The 15,157-nt window shown below is 38.3% G+C and overlaps 1 protein-coding gene across 1 annotated transcript; it reads right to left on the bottom strand.

Annotated features, from left to right (window-relative positions):
• Window positions 1–7,782: 7,782 nt before the first annotated feature.
• On the bottom strand, window positions 7,783–14,935 carry p2rx3b (purinergic receptor P2X, ligand-gated ion channel, 3b). The gene is made up of 12 exons (XM_057332255.1): window positions 14,670–14,935; window positions 14,283–14,418; window positions 11,848–11,919; window positions 11,686–11,755; window positions 11,163–11,256; window positions 10,999–11,076; window positions 10,645–10,786; window positions 10,420–10,556; window positions 10,096–10,189; window positions 9,918–9,983; window positions 9,252–9,329; window positions 7,783–9,176 (listed from the first exon to the last, which is right to left on the bottom strand). The coding sequence occupies exons 1-12, from the start codon at window positions 14,789–14,791 to the stop codon at window positions 9,048–9,050; spliced, it is 1,218 nt and encodes a 405-aa protein (XP_057188238.1). The 5' UTR covers window positions 14,792–14,935; the 3' UTR covers window positions 7,783–9,047.
• Between the last annotated feature and the right edge of the window lie 222 nt (window positions 14,936–15,157).

Genomic DNA, 15,157 nt, shown 5'->3' on the forward strand with positions numbered 1-15,157 from the left:
TGGAGAGGAAGATCTCGAGCCAGAAGTGAATACCAAATTACGATTTCTCGCTCTGGCTCCAGGGGGATCACTTCTCGCCATCCCAGCTCGCTGACGTGGCCAGGTTGCAGGCAGATTTTGTCGGACAGAGGGCTGGGTGCCGTCCTGGTCCAGGATGTGGGGGGTGAGGAGCGGCCGATGCTGTACATTAGTCGAAAGCTCTCTAAGAGAGAGACTAAGTACAGTACCATAGAGAAGGAGTGTTTGGCCATCAGGTGGGCCATTCTCGTCCTTAGACACTACCTCCGGGGCCGGGAATTCACCGTCTGTTCGGACCACGCTCCTCTGCAGTGGCTCCACCGCATGAAAGATACCAACGCCCGGATCACCCGTTGGTATCTAGCTTTACAGACTTTTAAGTTCCAGGTGGTCAACAGGCCGGGTGCACAGATGGCTGTGGCCGACTTTCTCTCCAGAAATGGGGGGGGGGGGCTGCAGACCGGATGGCTCCCCGGCCTGAGTCGGGCGGTGGGGGTATGTGGCGAGGGGGGCGTGGTTCAGCGAGGTCTGCAGCGGCAGAGAGAGCTGGGAGACGAGCGGTGAGTAAGTGGGACAAGTGCAAATGATGAACACCTGCGTCTCGTTCCAGTAAGGGAGTGGAGAGACCGCATTTAAGGACCGCGAAGACAGAGTGGGATTGAGAGAGAGACGGACTGCTCACTGGCCTTGTGGACTCTGGGAGGAACGATCGTGGAAGAAGCAACTATCGAAGGACTTTGCTAAATACTTCCAATTTAAAGGGGTGCTAAGTGAACACCAGTATCTGTTAAGTTTTGTGTATGTTTGATCGTAATAAAGCCAGTAGTCCAGCCAACCTCTTCCTTCCTACCTATTGAACTTGTTACACCGGTTCTCTCATGTGAACTTGCTTGCTCCACCCTCTTAATGCGTCACTACGCCGCGTAAGGTCAGGTGTTATTAATCACTGTAAATTTGGCGAGAGTTTGGATTAGTGAGGGCCTGGCAACAGGTTCTTCAATCGCATGACATGTATCTGTTCACCTTGTGACTGGTCGACAGGGTTTTCACCTGGACGTGGAATAGGGCATGTTGAAATACCGCTAGCCCATCAGAGGAGTTGTTGGTAAAGCTCACTAAAGATCAGTTATACAAACTTGCTCAGCATTATGAATTAATAATCACTTCTCAGGAAAACAAATGAAAAGAGACGTAAGTAATTGCTGTTAAAAAACAGCTTTTTGAGAGAGGGGTGTTTGCTAGTGCCTTACACTAACTCCTTACGGTCCCTTCCTTCTGATAATTCCAGCCGTTCTCCTACAGGCAAGATAGGGATTACTTGTTTTTATTGTAAGAAGGTAAGCCACAAGGTGTCTTGACTGTTCAGCTCTTAATAGAAAGGGGTCGTCTGTGGGCTTAATTACTTATGATAATGGTTTGTCTGGCAGAAAAAGTGAGGGAAAATTTAATTGTTTACAGATGACTACACCATCAAGTCTAAAGACAGCATTGAAATAGACTATGCTCCCTTTATCACAGATGGGTCTGAGTCTTTGCCAGATCTAGCTATATGTCCACATACTTAGGGACTTAGTGTCTCGACCTATAGTGGTGGCTATACCTGAGGCACCACAGATGCCTGACGAGTGTGTGCGCAGACATCCCTGTGTGTTTCCAGCATGTGCTGTCACACGTGCTATGGCAAAACAGCAGGACCTTGGGGTTAGTTCCTGATTTGGCGTCTTTAGAGGACACATTTATGACTTCATCTGAGGCTGATGAGGCAGAGCAGAATAATTCTTCTGAGATCTCTGTAGATCATACAAATGAAGACTTTACTCATTTCGAAGATTCCCTGGGTGTGAAAGGTGAGAGTAAAGACACTGACACTGAAATGGCTTATGGGGATTTAACTCTCACAACATTGAAAGATGAGATGGATGTTTGTTCGTTGACTGAATTGTTCAAGGTTTCTCGTGATCAGTTGATAACTGAACAGGATGCTGACCCCTCTCTTAAACCTTTCTTAGCTTTAGCCCCATCTAAAGAAACTCTTGAGATGGAGTCCCCACGCCATTTTATGAATGAGAATTTGTTATGCCGTCAGTGGGTATCAAACAGGGATTCTTTTGTTATACCCTGTGTTGCAGATTGTTGTACCAACTAAGTTCAGAAGAGCTGTGTTAGAACTGGTTCATAATGGTATAGCGGTACACACTAGTGTGCGGAAGACTTATAATAGGATAATACACAGGTTCTTCTGGCCAAAATTAAAGAGGGTTATGTCATTGTGACGAGGGAGGCGGGACGAGAGCCGTGAGGGAACGACGCGAGGAATCTCTCATGGAGGAGCTCCGGAAGCATAAGAGGAGGAGCGAAAGGAAGGTACGATGAGAGAGGACCAGGCCTGGACATTATGTGTTTTAGTTATGTTTGTGTAGCCGGCAGTCGACTGTGAGGTGGCTGCCGGCCGTTTACTTTGGTATTGTTGTTTGGTTATTGTAGTAAAAAGTTTATTTAATGTTCGCCGGTTCCTGCCTCCTTCCTCCTTTTATATGAACATTGCTACAGTCATCTTATGTAAAAACCTGTCATACATGTCAGATGATATGTAAGCCCAAACAGAGTGTTCCCGTTGCTCCTTTATAGCCTATCCTTGCTCTAGCAAACCGCTTTGAGCATCTGCTTATCGACTGTGTGGTCCCTTGCCCCGTTCAAAAGCTGGACATAGTTTTTTACAAACTGTTTTATGTCAGTCTACTTGTTACCCCGCGGCATATCCTTTAAGGTCCATCACAATCTGTTTTAAAGGCTTTTACTAACTTCATGTCTATCTTTGGGATACCTAAGGTTATCCAAAGTGCCAAGGGTCCAATTTCATGTCCAAGCAGTTCTCTAAAGCATAGCGACAGCTAGAAACTAGGCACAATATATCAAGTGCATACCATCCTCAAAGTCCAAATTCAAGGGAGCCCTTGAATGCTTCCATCAGACATTAAAGTCTCTTTTACGTTCTTACTGTGTTGAGTTTTGGTCTGATCGGGAAGAGGGCCTACCCTGGCTACTCTTGGCAATCAGAGAAGTTGCTCAAGAGAGCGCTTGATTTAGCCCCAATGAACTAATCTTTGGGCATACTGTAAGAGGGCCAACAGCTGTTTTAGCAGATGAATGGGGTGCTGCGAAGACATCAGAGAATGTTTTAGTCTATGTCAGTGGTTTCTGGTCACTGGTAACAAATCAAGCAATTTTTTTCTTGTCTCACCGCTGCGAATCTTACTATAAACCTGGCCAAGTGTGAGTTTGGAAAAGCCAGGGTCACTTATCTTGGTAAGGTAGTGGGTGGTGGGCAGGTTAGACCTGTGGAAGCGAAGATTGAGGCTATTTGTGAATTCCTTGTGTCTCAAAACCGACATGAACTTCGCAGGTTTTTGGGTATGGCAGGGTATTATAGAGGCTCCTGTAAAAACTTTGCCTCTGTCGTGGTGCCGTTGACTGATCTTCTTAGTGTCAAAGTGTCTTTTGTATGGTCAGAGAAGTGCCATGAGGTATTTGACCATGCAAAAATGTTGTTGGCTACAGCTCCTGTACTTTTGGCTCCAAATTTTAACAATCCGTTCAGTTGCAGTGGATGCCAGTGAGAGTGGGGCTGGTGCCGTTTTAATGCAGGTAAGCTCGGATGGCATAGAACATCCAGTATGTTATTTTCTAAGTTTAACCAGCATCAGTGGGCCTGCTCTGCTATCGTTTTCTTGAGACTTGCTCTAATTCTTGCCGTTCAACACTTCGAAGTATACCTGGGGTCATCCAGGCCTGGGTTATCCAGGCCATTTAGCCCTATAGTCACATATACGGATCATAACCCTTTGGTGTTTATTAATAAAACGCGGAATCAAAACCAACACATTATGCGTTGGAGTCTAATTCTACAACAATACCCACTAGACATTAAACATATCAGTGGCAAAGATAACATTGTTGTAGATGCGCTGTCCCGTGTCTAGACTATTGGGTGTGTTCTTGTTTTCTTTTCTTGTTCCTAGAGCCCAGGATGAAGAGGAGAAATGGATGCATCACAGAAGTCTTTTGTTTTATGTCTATAGGTTAAGTTACTATACTGTAAACCTCTTTTTAGGGAGGGTGGTGTTACGACCCCCTGCGCCCTCCGTAGGCCTTTCTTTGCCAGTGCACGGGCTGGGTTGGGCCTGAGTGGCTTGATTAGATAACTGGGCACACTTGGGGCATGGGTGTTGATATGCCTTTGGTTTTCTATAAAGGGAGCTGGGTTGTTGGTTTCCAGGAGGACAAGCTTTGCTATCATACTTTTTTTTTCTTTAAAATATTGATTTTCTCCTATTGAATTTGAATATATGATTAACATATTTTCTTTTTTCTCCCCTAGATGATTTATATTATAATTTTTATTGCCTATATCTCAATAAATAATTGTTTGAAATCTTTTAATTTAAATCGTATTTTTGTTGTCCGACTCCCTCTTTATGTTGCGGTGTTTGGAACGAGCTAGACCGTAACATGGTTTAGATGCAGTTGCCAATCTCTTTTAATCTTCACTTGACATTGCAAACCAAAGAAGCTTCACTAATGTCCTCACCAGCCTATGTTCTACAGTGTAAACATTGTAGAACATTGCTTTGTGCTTATTTAAAATCTAATTCATTCAATTTACTCAAGATTCCATTTTCATGTAAGATTGAGAGCATCCATTTTCAGAGAAAGGCCTTAGATGGTCTTTACTTTCCACATGATAAATAGATTGCCACCTTATGCGTGATGCACATCCACTTTCTCACACCTCAATCTCACATTTTAATGGTCTGAAGTTCATCAGTCTTCATCATACACAAAATATTATTATTTTTCATTGCCTATATCTCAATAAAGAATAGTTTTAAATCTTTTAATTTAAATCTTATTTTTGTTGTCCGACTCCCTCTTTATGTTGCAGTTTTTGGAACGAGCTAGATTGTAACATGGTTTAGATGCAGTTGCCAATCTCTTTTAATCTTCACTTGACATTGCAAACCAAAGTAACTTCACAAATGTCCTCGATTGCTTTGTGCTTATTTAAAATCTAATTAATTCAATTTACTCAAGATTCCATTTTCATGTAAGATTGAGAGCATCCATTTTCAGAGAAAGGCCTTAGATGGTCTTTACTTTCCACATGATAAATAGATTGCCACCTCATGCGTGATACCACATCCACTTTCTCACATCTCAATCTCACATTTGAATGGTCTGAAGTTCATTTCAGCAGCAGGCCACAAACATGTTCCTTTTACATAAAGTTGGTTACTTTTAAACACTTTGCAAATCTAAAATATGAATGGCTGTAAATTACAATTAATGTCTTTCTGTGTCTGGATTGTGTAGAAAAGCATGTGGTTTTTTTAAATAATTAAAATAATGAAATTCTGTTTATATAGTGTCATCTAATGGCTGATTTGATCATTGCAGTTGGCGGCACTACAGTGCATTACAAATGAGAAAGATGTGTTAGTAATTCCTGTCAGAGCCCATTCAAGGTTGATATGAATTTTATTTAACACAACCCCTGGTGGCTACTGATGTGCATGATTTTAAAATTTAAACATGACTATTTGACTCGTTTTTTTGCACATTCATACTATTTCATAAAAAAGAGTAGACAAAAAAACTATTTAATCACTTTTAATTATTACATTTTTAGTTTTAACATTAGGATTATAAAATGATGGGAACAAACGGGTTGATGTTACAGCAGATTCAGTTACCATTTATTGCAACTATTTGTATAATGTGTAAAGTGATTCTTAAAATATCTTGACCTGCAACCAAACATTACTCTTGGTAACAGTGTTCATGTAATTCTATTAAAAATGAACCCAAGAAAGTAATCCGGCCTAATTCAATTGTTAGTCAAAGCTGTTGACACCTTGAAGGTAAATAGTTTTTCTTGACAAAACAACTGTCATCATTCCACTTGCCAACATCTGCAAATTAAAAAAAGAAAGAGAAAAATGCAAAGTATGAGAAAGTGGAAAAGGGTCTGGGTATTTTAAATCCTGTAATATATGATTTCTCCAATAAATTATAGAACTAAACCGTTCTGTATAAACTTTCTTTAAACTATAGCTGCAGCAGCCATTTTTATCACCCATCATTTCAAAGAATTGAAGAATTCTTGGATTCAATCATCATCTCATTCATGTTTTTCTTTTTGAACATCTATTGCCTAATGTTCTACACTTTTTTTTCAACTTTGTGTTTTATTGAATGTTCAACACTTTATGTTTCTTTACGTCCCTGTCTTTCTGCTTACGGTTCCAGTTCATTTCCACGCAGTCCATGCACTGACACCAAGTGTCCACCAGGGGCTTTGGCTCTACAGCTAAACTGGGTGTGAAACGTAAAAAAAAAAACATTTAGTCACTACATTAAAATGCTGTGTATTTCATCTCAAATTTGATCAAAACAATATCATTTGCTGGTATAAATCATCGTTTTGCCTTGTTTATTGAATTTTGAGAATATCATGTAAGAATATTTGACATGTAGCCTAATGCTCATTTTCATGGCACCATACCTCAGCTTCAGTAAAATTTAGAGGAGTAGAGAAGTATTTGACACAGCCCACTCTGAACCAATCGTCATATCCAGTCATTGGACACGGTTAAGGCAGAGGACAGCGCCCTGAGAAATTTGACTCATCTAAGTGACAGAATTACCCGGAAAGTATTTTAGGCATACCCTAGTTATAGCTTTGTGTCTTCCAGTTAATTGTTGTCTTTGGAATGTGAATTTTCTGGTGTATTATTTACTGGTTGTGTATCACAGTATAGATTTTTTATCAATCAGTGTGATTAGATTATGCCCAATTTTAGGTTCATTCATATTGTTGTATAATAATGTATGTGGGCAATTCCATGCAAATGTCAACCTTAAGATGAAAAAGTTTCTAGAGCTTTTTATTTTTAAAACATAGTTTTCCATAGTCAGGTAAGTGAATTGTCATGTCCAAAAACAGTCCATATTTCTACACATTTTGTTATCTACGAAGAGTCATCCCTTCTCTATTTGTTGAGTATTATTGCTTCTGATTTACATTTTAATTTACAGATATCCTACAAAGTATTGTCACTTCCATAACTCATGATTTTTTCTTTCTTTTAAAACAGAAAATGTGTGTTTAGACTAAGTCAAATATAAACAGATGGTTCAATATATTGGTAATAAATACATTGTCTGAGAAGTTTTGACTGAAAATGTCACATCTATAATACTGGAATTATGTATAATAGATATTTCAGGTTACCGCTTTCCATTGTTAAGTACCACTGTACCACTCCCCAAAATAAGTGTCATCAGCCAAATAGATTTCATTAGTGCTTTACTCTGGGAAAACGAAAATGTGATCAGAGAAAGATGCCAACCAAGGACATTTCTACAAAAATACATCACTTGTGTATTGCTTACCATGGTTTCAACGTTTAGTGGTGTAGCTTCAGTTTGAATATTATTGGTGACGAGGACACATTTTGCTCTTGTTGATTTTAACAAACTTTTTTTGGAGGTTTGAATTTGTTGGAGAAATGGACTTACCACGTCTTCTGTCATCTCACAGTAATTCTTAGTTTGTCTTACATGTGTCACTTTTTTGATGAACTCCCCCCCTTTCCTCGCACAGGGGTTTTATTTATTTATTTTATTAAAAACAACTTTTTTATACAGATGAATTTACATTTGTCCTTATGTCAGTCAGGTGTAACATTTAATTTTACCGCTCCTTGTTTTTCCACTTCTCTTTAACACGTTTAGACTGTCACACACAGCAACTCTCTAAAAACAAAGTCAATTAGGTTCATGTAGGGGATTAGCCATTGACAAATGTAATGTTTTACATAATGGCAACTACACCATGACAGCAAACATAAATAAAAAAAACAAGTCCTGTAACAACGGGGTGACCAAACCAGAGTCAAATTTTACATAATCAGCTTTTTATTTTTTGTCTCATTTTACCAGTTTTAGACGTTTTGAATTTATGATCAGAGTTGAATTAATTGTTAATTGATATTGCCTGCAATCTGACTTCTGATTTGCCTTTAGATTTGAATAAATGTAATTCACATCAATCATAAACCGGTTCTCAGGTTTGATGTGTAAAAGCATTTTTATTTATCATATAATATTTAAGACCCACACTTTGCAGAGGTTTAAACTATTCAGCGGATTGCAAAGCCTTTGTTATAAATTTAGTAACTGATAGGCTGCATTGAATAGATTGTCATTGAGCAAAGTGCTTGCAGTTCAACAGGCAGTAGTCGGCCAGAATGAAGCAGTAGTCCGAATTATGATATAAATAACAATTAATGTACATGAAATTAGTTTCATTACCCTGAGCCTCCCTATGACCTGCATCAATATTTACTGTACAATATGTGACAAAAAGATTTAATGACTATATACAATGTGCGTATTTTGCTACATAAATTCATGCAAATATGATAACTTTCCTTTTTCTGCTCTTTTACAATAACTTTATATTCAAAAACAAACATCAACACAAAAAAAGAGGGTTGATGGCATTTGGGTGTGTAAAAAACCCACGTCAGCAAACATTCCTGAATTGATTTTTTTTGTAGACCATGCAAATAACCAAACACAGCAAAATTGTGTCTGTTGATATGCTTCTGACAGGTTTTGTATACAGAGATGTTTCAATTTTTTTCTTTAAACAACCAGTAAACCAAAATTATTTGGTTTAAGACTGTTAGATAGAGGACATGTTTTTTTAATAAAATATCCTTTATGGTCAAAACATTTTATGGTCCTAATCCTAACCTAATGTGCCTGAGTTTATATTGCAATATAACCATCTGGATGTACATTATCTCTTACTTATCTTGGTTAAAATAATTATGCTTAAATATTAAGAAAAAAAACAGTTCACTTTAGAAGTGGATTTAAGATGTAAACTATCAAAGTATTTATAAATCAAACTAGTTGGTATAGATTGTCCTGTAGATTTATTCTGTGCATAACGAGACAGGTTAACTATATTGTCCCATGGAAAATGCTCCGGAATCAGTTGAGAACTTCTCGTCCGGTTTGATTGACAGATGGCTGTGTTCTCTGCTCCTGTATAATGAGTTACTTTCCTGAATAGTTGAATCTGATACCTAGAAAAAGAGCAAGAATGATTGTTTGAATAATGATTACAGTGACATCGTGTTGCTGGTGATGGGTTAACAAACCTCTTCAAATTTTTTGGCCTTGTACTGATCGGCTCCTTTAAGGAAGTGCAGCAGAATGATGTCACAAAGCACTGTGCCCTAAAAACAATAAGGAATTTATTGTAAAAAAATTGTCGCTCTGCTTAATCGAATGGTTTCTTTTTAAATTCTGCAGCTATTCAGTTAAGTAGGCCTCTATAGTGTCAAAAATGATTGTTAATAAACATAGATAATTTACAAATACAATCATATGTCCATCAGTAAACATGTTTTCAAGTAATTGCACTTTTTTATCATAATAATGAATTCATGTTGAAAAATGTAATGTAGTAATTACAGTGTTTTATTAAATGATCTACAAAAAACTATGCAGACCAGCTAGCCATTGTAAACCAAAAGTCGCATGCAGCTCTTTGAAACGTCGCCTGACTTCTGTAAAGCATCTGCATTATGGAAGTAAATAAAGTCTATAGCAATCGATTGTTCCTGAAGATGTGCAGCAGTCTGGCTACTTTCTCACTTCTCACAAGTTCAAATTTCAGTACTTTAACGTCATCTGTACATATATTTTATACCTTATGTAATGTATACATAGATATTACCGTTTTTCTAAGATTCAATCATGTAGTTGAAAAAAAATAATATAGTAAATAAAATATGCGAGTCAGAATCTATGGAGACACATACCACACCCACAGAAGTGAAGGCAGCAACCATGTTGATAAGAGTTGGGATCATGTCAAATTTTCCTGCCTGCAAAGGAAAAACCGAAATGTACTGAGACATTAAATGCACTGATCTGCGTTTATTAAAAACATATCTAGCTCACAAAAATACAGAAAACTACTCAAACATATTTACTTACATCTCCATTAACCAGCACATCGAATCTGATGGCATAGGCTTTCAGCAATGTGCGATACTCGGTCCCGTTCTCCATCTTAAAATACTTTGCATACCTAGAGACAAAGATGTTGACCAACTAGCAGATACAGTTTCAATATATATTATTAAGGTATTTTTTTAGGCCAATTTCAACTTTAAGTAATCAGTTTTTTGAATATATAGAAACTTGCTTTGTTTCACAAATATTTTAATGAACGTTTATGAACATTTGCCATTACAATCCCACTAGAGTTCTGCCAACTTCACTCTAAGGTTGAAATGTGAAAGGAACGGGTTCAAGAACCTGAAGTTGTATCCAGGTGAGACAGTGGTCTTCTCTGACATGGCGTCCAGGCGAGTGAATGAATAGGTAGGTTTGCATTCATCGTCTGCCTTATCTAAATCACACAGCCATGCTATTTTTATTCCTATTACTCCCCCCTGAGGAAAAGAGAGTGAGAGAGATAATGAAATCGAATAGCTTTTGAGTGAAGTGCATGCTAAAAACAAAGAAAGTGAGAGATCTCACTTTTTTAGCAAGAGTGGTGAAGTTTTGTTGAGCAAACCGGATTACATCTCCAACTTTGAAAATCGGACAATACATGTTCCTCTGAAAGTCAAATTTACACTGCTTTATGTAGCTACTATTGATGGAGGGCAAAAAGTTTCCCCTGTTGGAAGAAGAGAAAGAGATATGACTTAAAAAGTGCAAATATTACCATAACAACTGCTTTTTCTGAAATATATTGAGGGTCAATTATCAAAATAAATGTTTGTAGATAAGAATGTATAGGCTTTCAATATTAATCATATAATTTCATTACGGTTCTCTATATGACATGCTGGTGATGAGGGTTTTATGTCTGCGTTTGTGTGCCTTTACTTTGTGAAGTTGAAACGGGGGAAACGAATGCTGTTCTTGATGAAAATGGTGAAATTCTCCACCTCCATCATGGGGTCCCTGGGTAAGAAAAAATGTTGAATCACTTTTCTATTCGTCTATAAACACATCTACATATTTCTTTCAATCATCAGAAGTGGACTCACGGTTGAACATCATCTATCTCTGCAGGACACCATCCTTTGATCTCACAGGTTTTTATTGAAGAATTAAAGTTAACACATCGTCCAGTCAGCAAGCCTTGCAGCGTGATACACAAACACTGATGTTACATTTACATTCATGCATTTGGCAGACGCTTTAATCCAAAGTGACATTTGAGTACATATTATCAGTAGATGTTCCCTGGGAATCGAACCCAGGACCTTTGTGTTTCTAACGCAATGCTCTACCAGTCACCAGCTACTGAAACACAACCAATGAAATTCATTTTTAACATACCGTCGCTGTCCTCCTGAAACCTTGTATAAATTCGCAGATACACAGTAAACACTGGCAACATCAAGGTCATGGGTTCAATTCTTGATCTTTGGATATTTTAAGGTCTAAATGTTACTTTACTGTGTAACTTCAAACACATAAGGATAATAAAAGTGTATATAGACAATTTATTAGACTTCTCATAGAAACAAAGAGCACAAAAGAGACAAAATGGAAGATAAATCTTACCATTGCTAGAAGGTTTTGGCTTCAACTTCATACAAGCATTATCTTGATCACATTTGAATTTGATCTCACTCTGAAGACAGATACACACACAGTCATCTATGAAACACAGATGTTAGTTCATAGCGAAACATATTTAATGCAAAGTGGTACTGTAAGTATCACCTCGGGACAGTGCCCCTGTATTTGCCTCTCTGTTGTGATGAGCTTCGTGATGATGCAGAACACTGATGCCCCCTGGTGGACATAAGTGCATATACGTAAATACGTGCACATACAGATGTTGCCCTGTCCCATTTGTCTTTTTAGCGCTCAGAAGTCTGCTCGCGAGCGCCTCCTTTGTGCCCTCGATGCGCTCTCCACTGAAGTTACCAGTAGCGTTGTTAACCACCATGCAAATGCGTAGGGCCCCGCAAGATTGGGGGCCCCCTAGTGGATACAAGCGGTAAAATCATTTGACGCTTGATTTAGACACTCAGATATACGCAATGAAGCGCACAGTGCTCAAAAACGAAAGAAAGCAAAAGAAAATAAATATAATACTACTTTTACGAATATAGCAAAACAATGCTATGAAAAGAAGCATGAAAATAAGAATCTGTCCCAAAATGCACTCCCATGTACCCTTGTGGACTCGTGCCTAGTGCCCTATAGGGCTGCACTTCCTGACGTCACCAAGTGTGGACTCGGAGGAGGTCCACAAGACCGGAGTGCGCCATTTGGGACAGGGCCTAAAACTACAATGGGCTATATGCTTGCGTTACTTCCGAGTTTCACGGGAAGAACCCTCGGCAGTTTCCGGTTGGGGAGACTTAAAGCAGAGAGAAATGGGAAACTAAAAATAGTTAAATTTAGCAGATGCTGTACAGTGCGGCACACAGCAGTTGTATATAGAAGTGCTGTTCTACCGTATTTGAAATGATACTTTCATAAGTTGACATGTCATTATAACATTCAAATACGGTAGAACGCCACTTCTGTATACCACTGCGGCGAGCAGCAATGTAAAGCATCTGCTAAATGTAACTATTTTCCCTCTGCTTTAAGTCTCCCCAACCGGAAACTGCCTAGGGTTCTTCCCGTGAAATGCGGAAGTAACGTGTGCATAGGCCTATAGCCCATAGACAATCCACTGTTTCATAATAACATTTACTACATTTCCTATGAGCTACCCGAAGCTACCCGAAGCTAACAGAACATTTATAACAAAATCAAAATAATAAATAATACAGTATATTTAAGATTTCATTATTTATGTAAGACTTAAAAAATAAAATAAAAATGAAACCGGAAGTGCTTCTGGACCAGTGTTTACATCTTGCAAAGTGGCCTACTAGCACAACACAGAGACAGATGCGCAGGTAGGCGCACTTGCCCTCCCTCCATCCCTCACTCGTGCACCCCTAAATCGAACCCTCACAGAAACCATGCATGCCATTAAAAACAAGAGTTTTAAGTCTTTTATGTAGTGAGGTTTAGAAAATGTCCTCAAAAGTTGGCCATCATGATAGTGACGCTTCTGCATTATAGCCAGTATGGGGCTTAAAGCCCCAGTGAAATCAAAATGAACATTTTTTCCTTTTATTAAAAATAAGTTAGCCTAAAGGATGTCAATAAACTGATAGGCTCTTATGCGCTGACAAAATTCCCATTTAGACCCATTTTAAGTCTACACAGAATGTTGTATGTTAAAGCCCTATGGAAGAGATCGGACATCACAGCCTTGATGACTAAAGGAGAAGACAAACACCAGTGTCATTCACCAACGTAAATAAGCTTCAAGACACATCACTGGTAACACTGATCTTCCTATTCTTTTCAACAGACTTTTACATGCAGTTTTGCCAGGCAGGCCGATTGTGTGCTGTAAACGAAACACTATTGGTTATTTTAAAAGGAGGCAGGGTCACTCGATATGTCTCGCGCTCTCTGCATTTTTCAGTTGAAATTATGTCAACACATCGAATAATGCTGCACGTTTCAAGGCATTACAGTGGGGCTTTAAAGTCCCCGTGAACCAGAAGTTGCGATCATTTTTACTTCCGTATTTTGATGCATTTCCGAGTGAAATGGAATTTTAAACGCGAATGACCCACATTGATAAACTATTTGCAATAAATGCTGCAATATTTCATGAAAAAATAGGCATTGTAATTTTTTATTTCACTGGGACTTTAACGAAGACGCTCAGTGAAGGAACTATTTTCTTTGCAGAAATGCACGGTCACACTGGCCATTTTTTTATTAAAACATATTTTTTATATATTTAATATATATATATAATATTTATATATATTTTTTGGTGAAGCTGATGTATAGATGGTTTTGTCGAATGCACACCTGGCCCGAAGTTAACTTCCGGTTTGTGTTACTCGGTCTGGTTAGTGGCTAGTTATATAACAATTTATTTTATATTTAATTTACACTTATTTATTCATTATATTAAATTGAATTAAAAGATTACAACAAAGATTACGCTGAAAGATTACAACACAATCATTATAATAGTGAAAAAGGAAAATTGCCCTAAGTCTGTGCATACTAATGCACACTATTGTGTTACGATAAAACAGATAATGCCAAAGTTGGTTGTGATTTACTTGAGTAGGTGTCACATAATCGGCCGTGTCCATGATCCGGTTATTATATTCTCCAAAACCTTTCACTTTGGTCATCACTGATGACTCGATGGATGTATCTCTCACTTGATATGCCTTCTCATATAGAAACACCCAGCTGAAGGTAGTGGAGGTAGGGTGAAGAGACAGAGAGCGAGATAGCAAAAAAATCTTCAGCAAGAAATGATTAGGAAGGTTTCCAAGCATTTCTCATTACTTACAGTATTTCTATAAAATAACTACACAAAACTAGAGCCATTTAATTGTCTAAGAACAAATAACCAAACGTATACCTATAATTTCTATTTCACAATGTTCTCAAACACCGGCATACACAAAGTTCTACAAATGCTCCCTCCAAACACTTACCCAACGAAATATGTGATGATGAGGAGTTGAGCAACGCGGTTGATGATGCCGATGGTCCAGCTCTTTACCACCACAGACTTGGTCGTCTCGTACACAAAGAAATCTGTTATGAAGTTCCACATCTTTCCAGCACACCCCAGGTATGTATCAATGTGTTAATGTGAGACAAATCTGACAATCCAAATCTTAGTAAAAAAACTAAAATCTTTTCAGTAATCGTGCTTAGCGTTTTCCTGATGGATGAAAAATCTCAGCATCTACAGATGAGTTGCTTTCATACTGGCCTTCCTTAGACTTCTAAATCCCTCCCCCTCTCCTCCTGTGTCAGAATCAGTTATTCTATCCTTTCTTCCGATTTACCATTTGCATTAACGCTCTTAGTAGATGCTTTTTTACTAAGCAACTTACAATATAGTGCACCATAATTAAATTACATTTTAGGTAAAATTATCATTTTTGTTTCATTCTGTGAACTACTAACAATATTT

This window comes from Triplophysa rosa, linkage group LG4, assembly GCF_024868665.1.
Source record: "Triplophysa rosa linkage group LG4, Trosa_1v2, whole genome shotgun sequence".
In the NCBI taxonomy this organism is placed as follows: domain Eukaryota; kingdom Metazoa; phylum Chordata; class Actinopteri; order Cypriniformes; family Nemacheilidae; genus Triplophysa; species Triplophysa rosa.